The following is a 13,413-nucleotide window of genomic DNA, read 5'->3' as shown; positions in this document are numbered from 1 at the left end:
TTTTAATCTGCTTACTGGGCAAAGGAACACTCAATTTAAAGGACCGCCTAAATCTTTCTAAGATTAAAAATTATGTGAGACAAAAAACAAAAATCAAAACAAAGAAAGGCAATGTAGATCATCAAGTATTATGGGCAGCACAGTGGCCTAGTGGTTAGCACGTCTGCCTCACAGCACTGGGGTCATGAGTTCGATTCCCGACCATGGCCTTATCTGTGTGGAGTTTGTATGTTCTCACTGTGTTTGCGTGGGTTTCCTCCGGGTGCTCCGGTTTCCTCCCACACTCCAAAAACATACTGGTAGGGTAATTGGCTGCAATCAAAAAAATTGACCCTAGTCTCTCCCTCTCTGTCTGTCTGTCTCTGTGTGTGAGTGTGTGTCTATAGTAGGGAATTTAGACTGTAAGCTCCAATGGGGCAGGGACTGATGTGAATGAGTTCTCTGTACAGCGCTGCGGAATTAGTGGCGCTATATAAATAAATGATGATGATGATGATGAAGTATTCTTATTTTTAAACCTTATGGCTGCACCATTATCAAAAGACTATGATAAACACATACCACAATATCCAACCATGATCTTGAACTTATTGCTTCTTCGGCCGAAGCTTCCACTTGATCCACAATACTTTGACCAACACATACCGACTTCAAATAAAGTAAATTGGCAGACTTGTATCGTTTCCTAATATATCCAATAGGATCTGGGATCCCGAGTCTTGATAACGATTCAAACTCTGACACAGACAAAAAAAGAAATCAATACATTATATATAATTTAGGTTCCTCAGAACTCACCTTTTCACGCTTGCCTATGCTGCCCCATCCTAAGACAGCTCCCTCCTCACCTGTCCCTTTCACTCCTTTCCCTCCACCTCTATTGTGCTGTTTGCATCCCCCAACCCATTTTAAACAACTTCTCTTTTCACTTGGTATCCTACACCCCTATTTTTTCAGTTTGCTTCCCGTTTTAAATGTTAGCTCTTACAGCAAAACCCTCCTCAACCTCGTGTCTCCTCATCCTCTTTGAAAGGTTTTACCTTGTTCTAATTGTGTCTAACATAGTTGCTTTTTATATTGTTTCATAGATCCCACAGCCTTCAAATTTTCTCGCTTTCGTCCTCATATGGTCTCTCTCAATTGACCCCTTCCCACCTCCACCACAGTGACCACACCCTTGATTTGGTCTTTTCCACCTCTGTGGAGTATCTAATGTCAATAACTCTTCTGTCCCTTTACTTGACCACCATCTCCTCTCCATTAGGATCTTCCTACCTCCACTCACCCACCCTCTTTACTATGACCACTCTCACAAAGCACAACCTTGATGTCCTTAACCTTGCCATCATTTCCTCCTCTCTGGACTCTTCTCTCCTCCATCATTCTCACCTGCCCTGACCAGGCTGTCTCCCTTTATAATAGATCTCTTACCTCTGCCCTGGACTTCATCGCCCCAGCTGCCTATGACACCACAACCTAGGTATTCTAAACTGACCCGTTATCTACACAAATGTTCTCACATCACTGAGCATCTCTGGCGGAAATATCGCTCCCATTCTGATGTCCTCCTCTTCAAATTCATTGTTACTTTCTACAGTTCTGCACACTCTCTCTCTGAACCGTCTTACTTCAAATCTCTAATTTCTTCCCAATCCTCCAGTCACCTTTTCATTTCGCTACCTTAAATTCCCCTCCTCTGACCCCTTTCCCACTTCCTTCTGACCCCTTTCCCACTTCCTTCCTCGATCACCGCCCTTGACTTTGCCACCCACTTTATCTCCAAAAAAGAGTCCATTTGCAGTGACTCATCTTGTTATAGACTTCTCTCGCCAAGCTCCACCTCCTTCCTCTCCCTCTGGCCTACCCTACCCAACTTGTGCCCCCACCATCACTGTGGATGAAGTCCACACCCTTCTCTCCTATTCCCCACCTGCCCCCTTGACCCTATCTTCTTTCATCTCCTCTGTTCTCCTGTTGCCTACTTCCACATCATCCACCTTCTTAACTTATCTCTATCCTCTGGCACATTCCGCTAACCATTCAAGTAAGTCCTGGTCTCTCTCATACTCAAAACCCTCCATCGACCCTTCCTATCTCTCTAACTACTGCAGCATCTTCCTTCTCCCATTTACCTCAAAGTTTTTTGAGCAGGTTGTCTACAACCACTTCACCACCTTCCTCTACTCCCACTCCCTCCTAGAACAGCTTTAATCTGGCTTTTGAACCCTCAAATTCCTGAAACTGCCATCACCTATGTCACTAATCCCCTCCTGCCAAATCTAAGGGTCATTTCTCCTTAACCATCATTCCAGACCACTCTACGACATTCAACACCATTGACCACACTCTTGAAAACTCTCCACTAGATCTGTCTCCATGATACTGCCCTCGCTCATTTCACCTCCTACCACACCAACTGCTCCTTCTCTATTTCTACCCCCAGCTCCACCTATCCCCCTACCAATTGGTGCCCCCTAAGGCCCCCTTGATCTTCTCCCTCTACTCTTCTTCCCTCAGTGATCTCATCGGCTCTTTAGGCCTTCAATATCACTAGAATATATCTTTTTTTCAAAATAAATCTACAGTGACTGGCAGTCAGTATAAAAGTTACACGAAAACAAATCATACATAAAAAACAAACAAGTTAATACAAAGTTGACAAAGAAGGTGTTAAAAGGGTAGAGAGGTATCTGCTCATGAGAGCTTGCAATCTAGAGGATATATCATTTTATATGTTACTCCTAAGTCTGTAGAGGTCATAGCAGATGCTGAAATGTCATTATCCCAAGACAAAGCAACAATATTTTCACATGTAGGTTTGTGCAGAGCACAAATAAAGAACATATTTTTATTTTTTTTACATTTCGCCTACATTATTTATCAAGTATCTGACCCACACAGGAAATCTTACTCCAAAAAAAAAAGCCCTTATATGAAAGTGGAAGCAGTTTGTTTATTGGGAAAAATATCTGTTTTCATTCAAAACATTCTTCCACAGCCACTGCTGATCAAGCCCTTTTACTCTGAGGTGGTTTGCTTGAAATTGTTGCTTTTACAAATGGAACTAGAGCTGGAGGCATCTGATCCGGTTACCCATAGCCGATACTGCGCATAAACCCACAGCAGACATACAATGAGGTGTTAGAATGTCAGCTATTAAATACAGCATGTAAAATAGTCATATGGCGGCACCTCTTGTTACTCTCGGCAGAGAGGGGATCAGAGCTCCTATAGGTGTATCCCTAAAGTTCTCATTTGCAAGTAGCTAAAACACCTTTCCTTTTTTCCTCCTTCAACTCCCAAGGGCGAAATAAATAGAGAGAGCAGAGAAAAGTTATCCTGCCCCCAGTCACACTGAATGGTAAATTAGCATCTGCTCTGACAAATGACTGTAGGAGAAAGGAAGATGGCTCTAAGGCTGGGTACACACTACATAATTTTCCAATCAATGTGTTATCTACAACAACTCTACCTATGACTATCAGTCGGTTGATTCATGCGCACACACACTATAACGATTTCTGCATGACTAGCCGTCCTGCCAGCGATCATTGTTAGGCATAACAGTCTCAAAAGATTGTGATTCTGTACACACTGAAACGATGTAAAACCTCCCTGCAGCGATATGCCAAATAAATTTAAAGAAAGGGCTGAACGTCACCGGCAAAAACTCCCACAAAATCAGATTCCAGAAAAGGAAATTGCCATCATCGCCATTCATTCTATACCACATCTTTGTGTATAGTGTATGTTCATTCGCAACTGCACATTTACTATGGTTTTTTTTTGCCATCAATCTTTTTTTTATTGAAGTTTATCAAGTATATGGGGTACAGAAATAAAAAGTGGAAAGTGAAAAATAAACAATAGGGGGTACAGAGTGGGGAATAGGAACACAATATTTTCAGAGTCAGCAATTTACATGTTCTCTAGACACAGCAATAATCATTTGAAATCACACTTACATGGGGACTGCTCTAAGATTGGAGGGTGCTTGTGAAGTCTCCCTGTGAGGACTGAGGGGTCTCATTAAGGTTAAAAACAGGCCCAATATACTATGGATTATTTTAATATAATGGTCACAATTAAATAACAGCAAGCTTGTGGTCTTTTGCTACTCGTTATGGCAAGAACATAGCAAACACAGACCCAGAGGGAAAGAAGGAGAGAGAATTGGAACTGTTGGACCAAACAGTGGTTCCAGAGGAGAGACTCTTCTTTATATGCCCCTGATACAGGAGACACAGAACAACAACTCTGATTACTTCAAGAATTTCATGTATGAACCCACATTCCAGGAGCTGCTCCAACTTGTCACCCCACTCATCCATAAGGAGGACACCCATTTAAGGAGACCCATATCCGCATAGAAGACTGATTGCTAACCTGAGATTTTTGGCCACAGGAAGGACACTAGCTTATTAACATAAAAACTAAACATTAAATCACATATTAAAAACCACACACAAACAATCAAAATATACAGTCTGGCCTATTTACAGAGAATTGAGGGCAAACATACCCATCTACACCTAAAGCAATGGGTCCATAAATATTGGGACATCGACAAAATTATCATATTTTGGGCTCTATACACCACCAAAATGGATTTGAAATGAAACTAACAAGATGTGCTTCAACTGCAGCCTTTCAGCTTTAATTTGAGGGTATTTACATCCAAATCAGGTGAACGGTGTAGGAATTACAACGTCTTCTATATGTGCCTCACACTTTTTAAGGGACCAAAAGTAATGGGACAATCGACTCAAAAGCTATTTCATGGACATGTCATTATGTTGATGGCCACCGATAAGGGGTCTCTTGCGCGAGAGCAAAACCGCGGCACCTTCCTGTTGTGATGCGATGCCATTAAGTCCAGGTCCGGAATCCCCCATCGTGGAACCAGAGACTGGAAGACCTCCGGATGGAGCGACCATTCTCCCGACAATATCGCATGCCGACTGAAAAAGTCGGCTTCCCAGTTTTGGATTCCTGGGATAAAGATTGCTGATATAGCGGAGACATGGTTCTCTGCCCAGGTCAAGATCTGAGCAGCCACCCTCATTGCTCCTGGTGCCCCCTGTCTGTTTACATAAGACACTGCCGTCGCATTTCAGATGGACTCGGTGTCCCTGAAGTTTCGCCTGGCAATTAGCATGGCTTTTAGCTCCAGAATGTTGGAAGTAAAGCCTCCCGAACGGTCCAGAGTTCCTGGAGCCGTAACATCCTGGCGTCTGTGGCTACTAAGATCCAGGACCATGGGGCAAAGGACCTCCCCACTGTCAGACTGTCCTGGACTGTCCATCATTCGAAGGAAGCCTTCGCCTCTGGTGACAACTGTATCAGCTGTCTCTATAATTCCAGATGGGATCCTGGCCACTTCCTTAAGAGGTCCTATTGAAGCAGCGTGAGTGCAGCCGAGCATAAGGGATGGTCTCGAAGGTCGATACCATCTTTCCTAATAGATGCATGCACAAGTGGACCAGCGGTCTGTGGTAGGTTATCACCCGAGCCGTCAGGTTCCTCAGGAATTAGGATTTGTCCTCCGGAAGGAAAACCTTTTGTTTGTTGGTGTCCATGATTAGTCCTAGAAAGGTCATTTTCTGGCACAGAATCAATTGTGAATTTCCTGGAATGAAGACAGGCTGCCATTACTGCCATTATTTTTGTAAACACTCTTGGTGCTTTTGAATCCCCCTGGCCTATCACACTGACGAGGGCTGCAGGGTAGCAGGCAGAGCTGTGGTCCAACCTCAGAAACAGCTGGAGAACAGATTAGATTTAGGGTCTAATCTGCAGGTCACAGGATTGCAACAATATTGAAGATGTTTTCAAGCAGGTCTTTGAAGCAAGACATGTTTATTTGCTCTCACACTGGTTTAAGGTACCAGGTGATCAGGTCAGATGGAACATCAGAATGATACATTTCAGTGTACAGGACAGTGCTTTTTATACAGATTTGGACACTATTTTTAGAATCAGGATGTAACCTGTTTACCAAACCATAGATTTACATGCACCGCAAAGCTAACAATATTTACACTTATCTGTGAAATTCTAGAAACTCTGTGACGTCCTGCATCTTGTTTTTAGACGCAGGAAATCTAGCAGCACGTCTTTAATTAAACCTTCCTGTCTTCAAGTGAACCCTCACACATCAAAAGATCCAATCAACATGAATCGTTTCTTTAGACAGTCGCAGAATACACATTCCCAAAGACAGATACATCCCAAACAAACCATTTCCTTACACCAAGATATACAAAAGGCTTTCAAAAACAAAGACTTATTGGATCAGATATATACATCAGAAACAAGGCATTTCTTCTAGAAAGGTTAAAACAGAAAAACAAATTTTCTACCCTAGACTCAGAAATAACGATTTCCTATCTCAAAATATACACAATCAAAAATAAGTGCATGTACAATTATATAAATGAGCGCACTGCGCTATTTCCTTTAAACAAATTTATACCAGAAGTTATTTATCAGTGATCCATTCACAGTAGGCATCTTTGATGTCTACAGACGCCATGAATTGATCTGGTTCCAGTCCATTGATGACCGATTTGAGGGATTCCATTCGAAACCTGACTGTTTTAGGTTTAGCACAGGCCGGAACGAGACGTCCGGCATTGGGACGAAAAAGAGATTGGAGTAGAACCCCTGTCTTTTTTGGTGTTCCGCAACCTGGCAGATGACTCCGGCAGAAAGAAGAGAAGCAACACATGTAAGCTTCGCCTCTTTCTTTCGAGGGTCGCGGGTTAAGCGGGTTGCAAAGAACCAACGAGGTACCGAACCTCACAGATCTATCCTCTCGTCATAATCCCCAGAATACAACGGTCTTCCGAGGACGCTACCCACTGATATCTGAACAATAGCAGACTTCCACCCACTCCCGCAGCTGCGAGGAGGGGAGGGAGACCGTCAAACTAACTGCTTTTCTGAAAGCTTAGGAGATGGACATTTCGTGGAGGAAGAAGGCCTGCCTCTATACGATTGTCCTCTACAGGCCGAAATTCTTGGTCTATGTGTCTGGTCCCGGCCAGCGGAGCCCCCACGAAAAGACTGCCGAAATCAAGCAAACATCTGTGTTCTAGGTTTTGGGACTGCGTTTGCCTCTTGTTGCTTGGCAAATTATGCTGTCCAGTTCAGGCCTGAATAACACTCCCCCTAAATAAGAGACCGATTTTAAAAACTTTTTTGATTCCACGGCTGCATCCTAGGACCTGAACCATAAGGTTCTCCTGGTCGCTACTGTGGTTGCAAAAATAGATGAAGAGATGGAGGCTGCATTCTGGTGGCCTTGTATAAGTATCCAGAAGTCTCCTTGAGATTCAGCACAAGGGAAAGCAATTTCGAATTTTGCAGACTCGCTGGTAATTGGTCAGTCCATGTTCCTATAGCCCTGGAAACCCATGTAGATGAAAGCATAGGTCTGAATGACGTATTTGCCACAGTGTAGATGTGCAAAAATCCATCTATTTTGTGGTCAGTATTATCCTGTAGGGTGGCTGTCCCTGGGATAGAGAGTGTGGTGTGGTGTGTCGTGCTAAGCGCGTCACCTGTGAATCAACCCTTGGAACCTGTTCCCAACGGTTGATTTCATCCTCCTGTAACGGATATAAAGCCAGACTTAAGAAATAAAGAGGAAAGAAGGCTTTTGAGAATTCGAAAGACCATTAAAAAAGTGAGTATTAAAAATAGTTAATTAAAATGTTTAAAACTAGTTAGTAAACGGTGTTAGTAATTAACAGTACCAATATCGATTAGTATGATTAATAAAAGTTTGACATCTATTTACAGAAAGAAGAATGTACGATGAAGTGTGCTGTGTAGCTGCTCAAAAAGTTAAAATAGAAGATGCTGAAGTGACTATAAAAACAAGAAATCACAGTGATAGGAATTGGAGAAATAAAAGAGGAACGTAAAGAAGGAAATTGTTTAAAAATTTAGGAAAACGTAAGGTACACCCTTTTCCATTCTAGGATAAAAAATGACTTCCATACTAAAGTTGGTATAGACCAGCATGGCAGCATGCCTGGCCAGACCCAGGAGGGACATCAGCATAAAGTGATTTCAAGCACTGTCCAAGGTGATCAAATGGTAATCCCTCTGGTAAAAACGAAGTTCTGTTCCGTTTCTTCGATAAACATAATTAAAATACTTGTCCTTTATTCATATAGATACCATCGTCATATCTGACGAAATTTTGGAAGGAGACACTCACTAATATTTATAGTACTTCCGGTGATGGAAAAGCTGAATGAATATTTTAAAGAATTGAGGGCTAACATCAATGATGTTAAAAAGAAAAGTTTCACAAACTGGAGAAAAATTACTTGGACTTATTTCAAATATACGAAAAAAGAAATGTTATAATGCAGTAGTCAGATTAAATGTTAAATATGTAGGTGGATTAAGAAGTTCTGCTATTTCTTTTTTCTGCATCCATTTCACTGGATATTGGTTAAAAAATAAATGCTATAGATAACTACCTTGTGTTTTTTTGGGTGCACTTGCAAGATAGAAAGACTTCAAATAAAGGCAAAACCAATTAACATGTTCAATACACATCTATGGTCTTTGGGACCACACAGGGTAGATGCAGGTGAACAATTATCCAAGGTGACATATACAAGCAATTTATATAAATTGCTTGCTACACAGCCATTACTTTAAGAAAGTTCTATACACATAGAGGTTTTACTGGCCATAATACAGGGCGATTCAAAAGTCGCAGTCACCCTTTTATTTCAAAAACTCTACAGGAATTGGGCCGATTGGCCGATTTCAAGATGGCGCCCATGTTTGGTACATACTGTAAAAGATAGACCACGTCACCCCTACCTTACTGGAGTATTCAGGTTTCCCAATTTCCTGTAGAGTTTTTGAAATAAAAGGGTGTACTGCGACTTTTGAATCACCCTGTATATACAATCAATACACATAAATACATGAATATCATATATTGTATTTTAAAAATAATTACATATAATAATACGAAATCAAATAGATGGACACATGTCACATCAGGAAATAAATGATACTTTAATGAGAATATGTATTTTCACATGTGGTAAGAATACATATTGTATACACCTGCATATAGCAACACATAAATGTCACATAGAGCATGTAAAACAGGCTTATTATTGCTTCTCCACTCTATTCCCATGCATCCTTATTCTCTATGCTGTGGGTCCCTGAACAAATTGGGCAGCCACAAAGGAGAAGGGTTATTGTGGAGTTAACTGCAAACAGATCCCTATATTATTGTGCTGCTGCGGGCAGCCGACATAATGTTCCCTGCGTGATTATGAGAGGTGATGCGATTTGAACATTGTTGGCCATAGTGACATGATGAAGCGAACAGGAACGGGGATGACACTGAGCTCTGTTCGTGGCCTACTCCAAATTGGGCCCTCCTTTGCAGGGGCAACATTTCTTGGGAGACCCCTACAGAGAATGGGAATCCAATAGGAGTGATTCCTACAAAAATGTAGCAATGCGAGTAATACCACCCCCCCCCCCCCCCCACCCACCCCACAAGAGGTGGACTTCTCCTTTAAAAAGTAGCAAATTGTTATTTTGGACATGAATGATGTCCACCCTCGTGGTAGATGTAGGGCTGGCTTTTCTTTCATATGCATTTCTCAAAACGATATTGGTTAATTAGAATGTTATAAGAAAAAGAAAAAAAAAACTAAGTTTGTGATATTATTACAATTAACAACATTTTTGCACTGTAGAATGATTTATAAACATCTCACTGTATGGATGGCTGATACTGCCAAGTTCGAATAAGGGTTTTGTAAACTTCCTGTTTCTTTGCAGAGATCTAACTCCTTCCTATTTCAGTCAGTATGTGCACAGGATAATCTAAAATGTTGAAGAAAATACAAAATAACAAAGAACCAAGCTTGCATGTCTAGAGGCACTAAGTAAAAAGTTGGCTTTTTCATGCCAAAAGGTGCATTCTCTAAATTACTTTAATGTAACTCAAAACAAGATTCACAAAGGCCTCCTTGTTTCGTGAGCATAGAGGGAGAAGAGTGTTACCTAGGTAACCGTTTTGCTTGAAAAAGGCGTCTATCCAATTGCTTTGTGTTCTGGCATAGATGTCAGGAATAAACACAGCCTTATCCTGTCTCCCGCCGACCACTGTGCCCTTTAAACGTCCACAGTTAACAAGCTCCTCCAACAGAGCTGCAAAAAAGGATGAAAGCAACAAGCATTTTTTTAAAGAATGTCTAAATAGTAGTTCTTAATTGACGGAGCAGCCTGCAACACACTGCATACAAATGTAAAATGTATTATGGACCTCTCCTTTAGAAAATTATCTTAGATGACTGTCACACACTACAGAAGTAGCATATTTCAAGATTTCCCTTAGTGCATATCCATCGTGAATAAAATAGATTGCTTGCGGCATTACAAAAATAGCACACGTGACATTGTCAGAAAAAAGTTCATAAAAATCTCAAACAAAATAACTACCACTATTATGCAAAATAAATGGCAGATATCACAAACACCAGGTTGAGAGTGCAAATACTTACAGTAGAGAAGATGCTCTGGAAACCCATGTTGGGAAATCAAATTAATTACTGGAGTGGGCCTAAATCAAATAGAATAAACAACATTACTATTATATTGGGATTTAAAAACATTCAAAGGAACGTGTTTATATACTGGCTACAAAATAAAGTCACCTCCTAGTTTTAATACTCGGTAGAAACATCATTGGCTGCAATTACAGCCATTTGTGTGAGTAATGGTTTTATATTCTTCTTTGTAATATTCCCTCAGTGTTCCATCAGATTGAATGGGGAATGATAGTGAACATCAATTTTCAAATGTTTCCAGATTCCCAGTGAGATAAAGTTGTGGGCTTTGTCTGGGACACTCCAGGACACCGATTTTTTTTAAGCCAGTCCAATGTGGCTTAGCTGTATGCTTTGGGTTATTGTCCTGCTGAAATATAAATGTTCTCCCTAGTCCTGGTGTCTTGCAATCTACAGCAAGTTTTTCTCCAGGATTTGCCAAAATCTTGCTCCAGCCAATTTGCCTCTTACATTGATAATCTTTACAGTCATTTAAACACAGAATCATAATGGTTCTTGAAATCATACAGCTTGTTTTTGTAAATGCACTAAACAACTGTGAGTCACAGATTGTTATAAAAGTTTTAAAACCAATTTAACACTTTAATTGCAACACAAGTGGATGCCAATCAATTATTTTATTTGGCCAGTGAAGACAACCGATTACTCCAGTACAAAATATTTTAAGATTTCGTGTATAATTCCACCTTGATTCACTGATGTTAGAAAATAAAACGTGAGCAATGGCAAGTGTGTGAATACTTTTTATAGCCATTAATATATAGTGAAGTGTAGCAATTGACAAATGCATTAGAAAAAAAATCAAGAGATTATAACATTGAACAGTCTTGGGTGCTGATAATGTGTAATAAAGTAATTAATACACAGCTAGAAATGCTACAATATTCCCCCTGAGCCACTTGCAGTATTGGCATTTGAAACAAGCAAATTTACTAGCAGTTTAGCAAGTATAAGTACTTGTTAAGACCAATTTACAGTGTACCTTCCCCATGCACACTATTACGTAAGTAAAACTTCACTACCCTGTTTTAGAATAGGCCAAGTACAGTAAGGGTGTGCTCATGTAATACTTAAGCAGACCTAGATGCAGACACATATAAACCGATCAAGAGGCGTATCTCTTGTGTGTGTTGGGGGGCTGGTGCTATGAAATAAGGATGATGATTTCAGCAGCACTAGCTAGCTACTTCTGATCGGCTGATTGTGTCTTGACACCTCCCACTAAAATCATTAGTGTGGTTGCTATATTATATGAAGCCGTGGCCATTTATTTGCATTGCTTAACTGATATTTCCATTTGAACTGCATCAGCAAAGATGACTCTCGTTTGATTTTATGGTAAATGGGATTTGTGCATTTATGAATAACACTGCACAAACACTATTCTCTCTTGTGCAGCGGACACTTCACACTACATTATTATACTGTGTACAAATTGGGTAGTGCAACCTTCACATTTACTAATTCTGTCAAGCCACATCTCTAGGCCATCTCTACGCTTTTGTGGGGCATAAGTATACACACTTGCTACTCAGGACTTAAACTTGTCAGATACACTAGTGTTGTAGAGCTTGATGCATCTTGAGATGCGTCTATGTTCAGTCATACGCACTTTTTTCACGCATGTCTCTTTTTCTGTTACGTTTGAGTCGCAAATGCGTCCAACTCTGCATAAGCCCCTCAACATGTACAAAAAAAATAATTACTGATGTACAAGATGTTCAAACTCCCAAGTGCAAATCAATAGACACTAAATTAAGAGGCACTTTATATAATTTAGGCGGTGTTATCCATCATCTATATACTTCTAAGTAAACTCCTGGCGAATCCAACATTTTGAACTACTAATTGGGACTTCTGCGATTCTATAGGTTACCTGAATTGATCTACCTGCCCTGCTCGCATGATAACAAGCATGTTGCTTTTGAAAGATTTGGTTTATCAAATAAAAAAAAAAAAACCTTATAGGTTTGACCTCTGATTCACAGAGATATTTCTTATATGGGTAATCTTCCCTTGTTGATATTCAAAATAATAAATGCATTCCACATCTAGATGTTTCAGTGGAAATCTTGAAAAACAAAAGAAACATGCAGAAATGACTGATTAAATGATATTACCAGAAATTCCTTTTGTAGATTTGATTTTCCATACTGAATACCACTAACCAACTTGTTCACTTTACCATACTCTGAAAGGTTAAGTGGACATATGCACTATATACTACTTAGATTGTTTTATTTTCTAATGCCACGATCAAGTTTTAGTGGCATGGGATGTCAATTATAGCGCTCGCAATTAGCCCTGTCTTGCTACCATTAAAATAGAATGTAGGGGCTATGTTATCTATCCTCACTGCAAAGTGCTGCAACTAGTCAAATGTTCCAGATTTCCTTAACAGGTAATTAATTCCAACTTACTTGTGAATTTTGCTGGGTGAGCTAAATACTGACAAAATAGAACAATGACCTTCTCTTTGAGCCAAAGGAATCGCATAGAGGAATGTACTGCACGATTCAGCTCTTTAAGTGCTTTTCATCCTGGTACTTCCCCCATCCCCTGCATGCTGTCTGCAGGTTTCCGGTATCGTTCAGTACTATGAATATTTTTCTGCATTTATCATAATTCGGAGAACTGCTCCTTGCTCTAAATCAGAGTTTCTCAAACCCAGTCCTCAGGACCCCTAACAGTGCGGGTTTCCCAGGTGACAAGGGAAATAATTAGTACCACCTGTGGATCTGTTACAATGTGCCAGTCAGTAATGAATACACCTGTGCTAAAGCAA

General features: G+C 40.5%; 1 protein-coding gene across 1 annotated transcript in view; it reads right to left on the bottom strand.

The window, feature by feature from the left end:
- UFL1 (UFM1 specific ligase 1) overlaps positions 1-13,413 on the bottom strand; it is a 67,268-nt gene that overhangs the window by 39,949 nt on the left and 13,906 nt on the right. Inside the window, exons 7-9 of the mRNA XM_075202802.1 lie at positions 10,563-10,621; positions 10,063-10,209; positions 562-737 (exon numbers count right to left, since the gene is read on the bottom strand). Of these exons, the coding sequence (XP_075058903.1) occupies positions 562-737; positions 10,063-10,209; positions 10,563-10,621 (382 nt within the window). The remainder of the gene's footprint in view (positions 1-561; positions 738-10,062; positions 10,210-10,562; positions 10,622-13,413) is intronic.

Source organism: Mixophyes fleayi, chromosome 3, assembly GCF_038048845.1.
Source record: "Mixophyes fleayi isolate aMixFle1 chromosome 3, aMixFle1.hap1, whole genome shotgun sequence".
NCBI lineage: Eukaryota > Metazoa > Chordata > Amphibia > Anura > Limnodynastidae > Mixophyes > Mixophyes fleayi.
Note: the sequence above shows the minus strand (reverse complement) of the source record. Positions and strands in the feature narration are given on the sequence as shown.